Source organism: Mandrillus leucophaeus, unplaced genomic scaffold, assembly GCF_000951045.1.
Source record: "Mandrillus leucophaeus isolate KB7577 unplaced genomic scaffold, Mleu.le_1.0 Scaffold423, whole genome shotgun sequence".
NCBI lineage: Eukaryota > Metazoa > Chordata > Mammalia > Primates > Cercopithecidae > Mandrillus > Mandrillus leucophaeus.
In genome coordinates, this window is record NW_012104510.1 from 99,983 (window position 1) to 110,420 (window position 10,438).

The window sequence follows — 10,438 nt, forward strand, 5'->3', positions numbered from 1 at the left end:
GCCTCCCGAGTAGCTGGGACTACAGATGCCCCCCGACCACGCCCGGCTAATTCTCTGTATTTTTAGTAGAGTCGGGGTTTCATCATGTTGGTCAGGATGGTCTCGATCTCCCGCCCTCGTGATCCGTCCGCCTCAGCCTCCCAAAGTGCTGGGATTACAGGCGTGAGCCACCGCGCCCCGCCTGAAACTCTCAATAATTTTTAAGAGTACAAAGTGGGTTCTGAGACCAGAAGATTTGAGAGCAGTTGGCTTAATCCCTGACCACTGTACTGCTCAGACAGCCCCATGAAAGACCTGGTCTCCACTGAATTTCAGCTCCTAGGACAGCATCTGGCACTTTGCAAAAAGATGTACAATTTAGCACTTACCAATGTGGAATCTGAGCCGCACAGAAACTGTGAGGCTTACCCCGAGGGCTCCACCCAACACAGGGGCGGGATCACCTCGGCCAAGTACCTGGGAGATGAAGTCCTTCTCCAGCTCCTCCTTGGGCTTCTCTGGGCACCTCGAGGCCTCCTCGCACTCTCCCCGAACACTGTAGTTCTGTGACAGGATCTCTGCGAGGTTGAACTGATGGTCTCCAGAGCCCATGGACACCACTGGGGAGAAGACAGCAGCCCACGTGAGCACCTCGCCTCACCCGTCCCAACCATCCTGCCGAGACTACGGACGCCTGGGGTAGGAGGAGCCCGAGGGATGAGGCCCTCTGCACGCTGCCAGGATCAGCCTCCCATGAGGGGACCCAACAGGACACCCCACGACGGATGCACACAGGAGCACGGCTGGTGAGCTGCACACAGAGTCCAAGGATTTTTTTGAGGGGCGGGGGTGTCTCTTTCTGAGAGACTGCTTGTCTTCCTGAACAGAGAAGCCTGCGAGGGTTTGGGGAGCAAGTGGACTAGAAAGAGACCAACATCTGTCTCATTAGGGTGGAAGGAGCAGCAGGACTCAGTGGAGCTGGGTTCACACCGGGCTCCACGACTCCTCAAACGGGGGGACGCTGAACCCTCACCTGCATAGCTCAGTACAGCATCAAGGAGCATGCAGGGACAGCACCAATGGGGCCTCAACAACGCCAGTCCCTGATGCTCCGTCAGGGCCACGTACAGCAGACATGCGAGGTACACGGCCCAAAAGACAGCCGCTGTCATCAGATCCAGGCAGCCCCAAAAGAACAGGGGTGTGTCACCATTCCTCAGCATGTTTAGTCTCCAATTAGGCAAATTTTTAAGCAAACAAAGGAAATAGCTGGGGCTCAATCAATCCAGACAGGGTGCAGTGTAGCCCAAGGCTGGGAGGCTGAGGGCCTGGGAGCCCAGGGCAGGAGGCCTCTAGGGCAGCCACACAGCCTGCATGGCTGGGCACACAGGTGCGCACCACACACAGCCCATGCACAGAACATGCAGCTGCGGGGCACAGAGGACCCTGGGTGGCAGGCACCTCGCTGGAGCGAGGGAATGATCTGGAGCTGCCCGGCTGTGCCCAGACCCTCAGTGACCACCGCATCCTTGCAGAAGCCATGTGAGGGAACACGGGGACGGCGCTGCCTTCTTCGAGGACTGGGGTGGGGACCAGTTTGATACCGGAAAGAGATGCAGCCCTACATCTGGCCCGCAGAAGGAGCCCAGCCAGGGGAAGAAAGAACAGTCACAGAGACCCTTGCCCTACAGCGTCACCTCCTCCCCATGGGCCCAACACAGGTGGCCAGGAGGCGGGCATGGGACCTTGATGCCCACCGGGCAAGCAGCAGCGCAGGAAGGTGCAAGGAACCCGGGGTGCTGCCTGTCTCGCCGCCCTCCACCTTCTCAGCCCCGGCTCCCTCAGCGAGCCGCCCCTTCCCGACACCCTGGCAAGATGAAGCAGCCTCAGCTTGGCGCCTGGGACCTCCGCTGGGGGTGCTGCCTGGGCTCCCTGCCCCTGCTAAAGAACAGGAATACGGAGTCCTGACCACTCTGCCCCACAGCTCCATCTGAACGGGTGGGAGCTGGGACACCCTGGACTCTGGAAGCCAGTGTGCTGGTCCACAGCTCAGCCAGACCCAGCAGGTATTCTGTCTCTCACAGCCACAAAGGCCTCGGCGGACCTGAGCATGGGGAGGAGGAAGGAAGGTACCTGCTGTTGTCTGCAAGCCAGGCTCCCCGGGGCACAGGCTGTGCTCGAGGCAGGAGACCACGCGAGGACTCTGCCTCCCCAGTGAGGAGGCCTGCGAAGGAAGAGAGGCAGGGTTAGCTCAGCCGGCCCAAAACCTGCTGCTGGACATCACAGTGTGGCAGCCAAGAGCAAGCGCTGGTCAGAGCCCAGTCCCCGGTGACCCAGGGAAGCGGCTTCGTCTCCACCTCTGAGGGCTGGGGGGCACTAAGGGCAGCACACGCGTGTGGCCGCCACTCGTCCCGCCTCCCACCAAGGACCACGCATGGGGTGGAGGCGTTCTCGCCCACGGCAGGATTTGCATCATGTGACACTGAAAACTGCCCTCACACAGGCCACAGTCCTGACCCATGGACCCATGTGGCAACCTGGACGCAGCTCAAGAACAGCATGCGCTGGGAGTGAAGCCAGACACCAACGGCCACAGCAGAGGGTCCACTGATACCAAACATCCAGAACAGGCCAATCCACAGACAGAAAGGAGCCAGGGAGAGAGCCAGTGGGAGCGTGACTGCTAACAGGGATGGGGCTTCTTCTGGGGATGACGGAATGTTTCAGAATTAGATAGAGGGGATGGTTGCAGGGCCATGAATACACTAAAAATCAATGAATTATAAACTTTAAAATGGGTATATTTTATAGTTTATACTTAAATCACCTAAATTATTTTTATAAAAAGGCAAACAAAACCATTATAAGTTACCATTTTCACAACGTTCAATATCTTCCTTTTTTTTTTCTTTGAGACAGAGCCTTGCTCTGTCACCCAGGCTGGCGTGCAGTGGCGCCATCTCAGCTCACTGCAACCTCCACCTCCCGGGTTCAAGTGATTCTCCTGTCTCAGCCTCCCGAGTAGCTGGGACTACAGGTGCCCGCCACCACGCCCAGCAAGTTTCTGTATTTTTACTAGAGACGGGGTTTCACCACATTGCCCAGGCTGGTCTCAAACTCCTGACCTCGTGATCCACCCGCTTCGGCCTCCCAAAGTGCTGAGATGACAGGTGTGAGCCACCACAAGAAGTCACGATATCTCTCATGAACATAAACACAAAAACCCTCAACAACATACTAGCAAACTGAACCCTACAACATCTAAAGAAGATTGCAAGCCATGACCAAGTAAGATTCATCGCAGGGAGGCGAGGTCGATTTAACATCCAAAAGTCAGTTAATTAATACATCACGTCAATAAAATAAAAACCAAAACACAGGATCATCTGAACATACCCAATCCAACAAAACCCAATACACTTCATAACGAAAAATACCCAACAAACTCAGAACAGAAGGGAGCTTCTCAACCTGACAAAGAGCGTCTCGGACAAACCCACACTTATCCGCTTATCATCGCCCTCAACGGTCACAGGCTGCTTTCTCCTTCACACCATGAGCGTGACGTGTACTCTCACCTCTCATGCTAAACGGAGTGCCGGAGGGAGCAGTCAGTGTAAGAACATCAAATAAAAAGAATCAAGATTGGTAAGGAAGCCAGGCGCGCTGGCTCACGCCTGTAATCCCAGCACTTTGGGAGGCCCAGGCGGGCAGATCACTTGAGGTCAGGAGTTCAAGACCAGCCTGGCCAACATGGTGAAACCCTGTCTCTACTAAAAACACAAAAAAATTAGCCAGACATTGTGGCATGTGCCTCTAATCCCAGCTACTCAGGAGGCTGAGGCAGGAGAATTGCTTGAACCAGGGAGGCAGAGGTTGCAGTGAGTCGAGATGATGCCACTGTACTCCAGCCTGGGCAACAGAGCAAGACTCCATCTCAAAAAAAGAAAAAAAAAGGCTGGGCGAGGTGGCTCACGCCTGTAATCCCAGCACTTTGGGACGCCGAGACGGGCAGATCATGAGGTCAACAGATGGAGACCATCCCGGCCAACAAGGTGAAACCCTGTCTCTACTAAAAATATAAAAATTAGCTGGGTGCAGTGGCGAGTGCCTGTAATCACAGTTACTCGGGAGGCTGAGGCAGGAGGATCACTTGAACCCAGCAGGCAGAGGTTGCAGTGAGCCAAAATCGTGCCACTGCACTCCAGCCTGGTGATACAGCAAGACTCCGTCTCAAAAAAAAAAAAAAAAAAAAAAAAGATTGGTAAGGAAGAAGTAAAACGATCTCTGTGATGGTGCTGGTGACATGATCTGAAAAACTGTTCAAACTAAAGTGAGTTCAGCAAGGATGCAGTACATAAAATCAATACATATAAATCCACTTTATTTCTATATAAAAGCAACAAATACAAAAAGAACAATGCCATTTACAATAGCATCAAGAGAAGCGTGAAATGTGTAGAGTACTCTGAGTGAACAAAGCAGTGTTAGGAGGAGGATCTAAAGGAATGAAAAGGCATCCCATGTTCATGGCTGGGAAGACAACATTAAGATGGCAACGCCCTCCACTGATTGACACATTCAACGCCATCTCTATCAGAACCCTAGTTGGCTTCTTTGTAGAAACCCACGAGCCGATTCCAAAAAGCAAATGGAAGCTCAAGGTACCCAAAACAGCCCAAACAATCTTGAAACAATACTTCCCGATTTCAAAATTCACCACAAAGCCACGGCAAAAACAGTGTGGTACTGCCATAAGGACAGCACGAAGATCAAAGACCTAGAACTGAGAATCCAGAAATACACGCACACATTCACAGTCAACTGCATTTCAACAAAGGTATCAAAACACTTCCATGGGGAATGAACAGTCTTTAACAAATGGTACTGGGACAGTGGAATATCCACGTGCAAAAGAAAGAAGTTGGACCCCATCTCACACCATATGCAAAAATTAGCTCAAAATGGATCAAATGCCTTAAATATAAGAGCTAAAACCATACAACTTTTAGGAGAAAATATATGGATAAATATTTGCAACCTTTTGATTGAATCTACAAATGTGGGGGGAAAAAATTGTGACCCTGGATTTGGCAATGGTTTCTTAGATAAGACACCAAAATCACAAGTGACCAAAAACAAACAAACAAAAAAAACGGATAAACAACTTCACCAAAATTAAAAACTTTTGTGCTTCAAAGGACGCTATCAAGATAGTGAAAGGACAACTCAGAGAATAGGAGAAAATACCTGAAAAATCATCTATCTGATAAGGAACTTGTTCTCAGAATATATAAAAAACTTTTACAACTCAATAAGGAAAAGATAATCCCATTGAAAAATGGGCGAAGGATCTGAACAGATATTTCTCCAAAGAGAACACACAAATGGCCAATAAGCACAGGAAAAGATGCTCAATGTAAATCACAGAAAAGCAAGCAAAATCCACACTGTGATACCACTTCCTAATCAGAGAATAACTGTGCTCAAAAAGACAGATAATAACAAGTGTTGGCAAGAATGTGGGCAAACTGGAACTCTCCTGTGCCCTGAAAATAATGCAGCCACTCTGCAAAACAGTCCAGCAACTCCTCCAAAAGCTAAATAGTATTTAACCATGTGGCCCAGGTCAGGGTCCTAATATCCATCAGCTGACAAAAACAAAACAAAGGTCTAGCAATCGGGCAGAGGAAGGACGCACCAACCGACTACCACGTGGACGTATCTCAAAAGACTCCTGCTCCTGAAAACAGCCAGACACGAAAGGCCACGCATCGTATGACTCATTTTATCCCAAATGTCTAGAGCAGGCAAATCCGTGGAGACAGAAAATGGATTCCTGGTGGAAAGGGGCTGGGGGTCGATGTGGGGTTTGGGGAGTGACCACTAAGGGGTGTGGGGTTCCTTTTGGGGTGATGAAAATGTTCTAAAATTGACTGTGATGGTGGCTGCACCACTTGGTGAATACACGAACAACCACGGAACTGGACACATTAAAATGGTGAACTGTATGGTAAACGAATTATACCTCAGTAAAGCTGTTGCCAAAAAGAGTAGATTAAAATATTTAATGAAGTTTAAAAACTTGTGTAGTAAGAATTTCAACGTTTCTTCACAGGTCCTCAACAAATACCTCAGAGGCGGTATAATCATTCCCTTCATAAGAAAAACAAGGAACCAAGCTCAAAGAGATAGTCAGTTACCCAAGCTCACACAGCAAGTCACGTGGCGCAGTTACAAAGTGGAGCTCAAGCCGGCGGCCTGCAAACCCTTTCCCGCCCGTCACACTGGGGAGCACAAAGGGGAGCACAATTGACCCTTGAACAATGCGGGGGTTACGGGTGCCAACCCTCCACACGAGTGAAAACCCCCGCATAACTTCTGACCCCCCAAAACTTTATTAATAGCCTCCTGTTGGTCGGGAGCATTAGTGATAACATCAATAGTTGATAAACACGTATTTCGTATGTTGTATTATGTACTGTATTCTCACAAAAAAAGGAAACTACCGAAAAAGTTATGAACAAAATTGTCAGGAAGAGAAAGTATACTCCCTATTCACCAAGTGGGAGTGGACCATCCCGAACGTCTTCGTCCTCCTCCTCTTCACGCTGAGCAGGCTGAGGAGGAAGAGGAGGGGTTGGTCCTGCTGTCTCGGGTGGCACAGGTGGAAGGAAATCCACGTATCAGTGACCCGTGCAGTTCAAGCCCGTGAGGTTCAAGGGTCAACTGTCCAGCAAAGCCACGGAAGGGAGCTGGGGCAGTCACTGGGCCTGGAGTGACCCCGGCAACAAGGCCGGCAAGGACCGAGGAGAAGTGGAGAGTGACACCACCCGTCCAACTTCAGAAAGCTGAGCTCTGTGGTGGCAGAGGGCACACAGAAGGCGGAGGGAAGGAGGAGCCAGCAGGGCCCCCAGTGGGAAGGGGCCACGGGGACTTGAAGCAAGTGGCACAGAGCACATGGCAGCTGCAGGGGCAACTCACGCCTCCTGCCTGGGGTTGGTCCGGGCCACCAGCCACAACCACTCCGCACAGCCACACACGGTGTGACGCCACAGTGACAGCATCCTAAGTGACCTCTGCAATCACCCTCGGTCCTCTCTAGCACCCTATGGGTAGGGGTCGAGGACAGGCTCTCTGGGCAACAGTTCCTGCCTCAGTCAGGGGCTGGCTTTCTACTCCTGCAACCAGGAACCTAACAAGGGGCGGGCAGGCGACCACATCAAACGAGGCCCCACTCCGGTCGGCGAGTTGACAACAGCCCTGCAGGCTCGAGATCCACACCGAGCCCCCGGAGAGGCGGTCTGCAGGGTCTGAGGAGGATCTGGCCCTTATCTGACTTGCCATTTAACAGGAGAGCTAAGGCAGAGGAGGGCAAAGAGGGAAGCGGCTGGGAATGACAAAGGGCCACCAACAGGGAGGCTCTGAGCAGCCTGGGATCCCCAAGTTCATTTCCGGGTGACTCCGAGCTCCCGGAACTTAACACGGAATACGGACTTCATGGATCTTCTTCCTCCTGCTGCCCCTGCCTGGTGTCCAAGTGCAAGTCTACTCTCAAAGTGGGTTCCCAGGGACCCTATTTGACCCACTGAGAGCGCTCCGCATGCTTCCCTCTCAGTTCACTCCCAGAAAGGACAAAGTTCTCTGCTTTGTCAAAGTGGAAGCAGGAAAAAGAGGGGGAGCCGGCCAAGGGTATTCCAGGCAACAAAAAAAGCGAAGGAAGCGCAAACAGCATTCTAGAAACAAGGTCCAGAGGACAACAGGCCACAGACCCAGGCATCCACCAGGGTCTTCAGGGAGCAGAAGCAGCAGGCAGCTACTGAGCATCAAGACTGCACCAGAGGCCTGAGTGCAGAGCACAGACCAGCCCTTCTCCCAGGGCAGCCCCCAAAGGTGTAGAGTGCACCAGAAAACACAAGGGGCCACCCTTGTAAGCTTAACCCCACATGACAGGGCGGCAGGTTCCATTCGCCAAGATGGCTGCACCTACCCCTCCCATGCCACAAGCTCTCCCCAGTGTGACTGGACCCCCCTCCCCATCCACACCAACTCAAGTGCCAGGCCCTTGCTGGACCGCCCAGCACCCCACTCCTCCGTCTGACCAACGCTCCCTGGGCGCCCACTCTGGGCTCAGCAAGGCAGTGGCGAGGTGGTTAACCCGAGAAACAAGTTCCACCTGCCTCCACCCACATGGCGTTGCTAGTTTTGGACACAGATAACAAACGAGTGGACATGTATGGCACCGAGAAGAGAAAACAGGGCGCAGGGGCTCTGCACCTGTGGGTCAGGGAAGGCCTGGGGGGCCTGAGTAGAGGTTGAACCATTCGTTGGCAGCGCCCAAAGGGGTAGAGTGCACCAGCAAACAGGAGCCCAGGGCCCTAGACTCGGGGGATCAGTGGGGACGACCCCGCAAGGCTGCGGGACTCAGCAAGGAGGACCATTTTATCCCAGGGAGTATGAAAAGCCATGGATGGTTTTAGGCAAGAGCAAAAGACCGTGCTCTTAGGTTTTTTGTTTTTTTTTTTTGAGACAGAGTCTCGCTCTGTCGCCCAGGCTGGAGTGCAGTGGCCGGATCTCAGTTCACTGCAAGCTCCGCCTCCCGGGTTTACGCCATTCTCCTGCCTCAGCCTCCCGAGTAACTGGGACTACAGGCGCCCGCCACCTCGTCCGGCTAGTTTTTTGTATTTTTTAGTAGAGACGGGGTTTCACCGTGTTAGCCAGGATGGTCTCGATCTTCTGACCTCGTGATCCACCCGTCTCGGCCTCCCAAAGTGCTGGGATTACAGGCTTGAGCCACCGCGCCCGGCCGGTGCTCTTAGATTTTTTAAAGATTAATCTAGTAGAGTATGAAGCATTCCCGTCTGCCACTCTGGTGCTCATGATTATTCTGGGATACTGATACATAATAAAGTAACTAGTACTGATTATGCGCTATTAAGTTGCAAATTGCCATTTTTATGGGTTAAAAACAGCGGAATATTGTCAACTTCACAAGGTTCAACTTGTATGTACAAGCCGTCGCGGCAGGACCTCATCAGACCTCCTAGCTCTGAAGATCGACCATTAACTTCCCATTTCAGAGATGAGGAAAAGGAAGTTCGGCGTCACTGGGCAACCTGCCCAAACCCACACAGAACAAGTCCGGTGGTCAGAGCGGCTGCCACGGCTCCTCACGCTCAGCATCCTCACGCTAGTTGGTCTGAACCCATCCACCTCTCTCTCTGACCAGACTCTGCATCCCTGTAGCACAGGCCCTGTCGGCTCCACTCACTGCGAGATCCTCAGGCTGAGGACAGAGCAGGACCGCCTTAGAAAAATCAATTTCACTCGACAGGGCACCACCCCAAACTGGAAAACAGGGTTACCAGGAGCAGCCAGACCACAAGGAGCTCAGCCCAGGACGGAACAGCCACACGGCAGGTCTGGGGGAGGCTGGCTTGGGAGTCTGACTTGTGCCATCCCAGACACGGAGCTACCTGCGAGGCCATGTGTGTTGCCCAAATGCCACCCCACTCCCAGCAAAGATGCCAGGAGCACAACTCATTGGACCACCACGTCGCTGCAGGGCCACCGGGAGACGCGGCTTCTGCCTCCGAGCCTGGAGGCCAGCCACCATCCGCATGGGGACTCAGTCTCTCTAAATGTCTCCTCCAAAAGAACTCACTCTTGATGAAGGAACTGCCTGGTGAGATCTGGCCTAGCATCGAGACACCCACACCGTCTCTGGCACAAACACAGGGCCTGTTACTGCCCCTGAGGTCGTCACCAGGGGGAGAGAATGGCCAGGCCTGCCTTCCACAACACCCACTCGTATGGTGCCAAGACATAAACACGCAACGTGGCACCAGGGCCAGGCCGCAGTTCCAATCCCGGCTTCCCATGAGGCGGCTGTGCCCGGCTGGGTGGGCACCTTTTCCTACGGGCCCCTGCGGCCCAGACAGGATCCGCTCTTGAGTCTGCCTGTCTGTCTTAACTTCTGCACACAGAAGTCACGCACTGAGTCCCACCGACTGACACCTCGCAGCCGCCGCGCCTTCGCCTACGTTCTCTCTTTCCGTCTTCACCGGGACCCTCTAAGGTGAAAGTTAAGTCCACACAGGCTCATCCACCACTCCAACATCAAAAAAAAGCTCCAAAAGCGAAAGTTTCTTCCTTCCTGGTTTGACCTGACACGAAGCTATCTGTTGTCTTATCCTAGACAGTCCTAGGTGGGTGTGATCAAACATCACAGTCCAAAATCCCACAGATCCTCAAATCGCAAAAATTCTGGATTCCAAAACATAGCTGGCCCCAGGCTTGTTTCCAGGACGAGGGAGGAGGCTCCAGAAGTAACTTCGTGCCCGGGAGAGGCTGGTCCAACTCTGCTGAGATCAGCCCCGACGCTCTCTAGGCCCCGGCGGACCCACCCACCCTGCGCCCAGTTTGCGCCAGGCGGGTCCGCGTCGGGGGTTCAAATCCC

The 10,438-nt window shown here is 52.9% G+C and overlaps 1 protein-coding gene across 1 annotated transcript in view; it reads right to left on the minus strand.

Annotated features, from left to right (window-relative positions):
* MIER2 (mesoderm induction early response 1, family member 2) overlaps positions 1 to 2,508 on the minus strand; it is a 38,036-nt gene extending 35,528 nt beyond the window's left edge. The window contains exons 1-3 of the mRNA XM_011993045.1: positions 2,497 to 2,508; positions 2,113 to 2,203; positions 457 to 599 (exon numbers count right to left, since the gene is read on the minus strand). Of these exons, the coding sequence (XP_011848435.1) occupies positions 457 to 599; positions 2,113 to 2,203; positions 2,497 to 2,508 (246 nt within the window). The remainder of the gene's footprint in view (positions 1 to 456; positions 600 to 2,112; positions 2,204 to 2,496) is intronic.
* Positions 2,509 to 10,438: the final 7,930 nt, after the last annotated feature.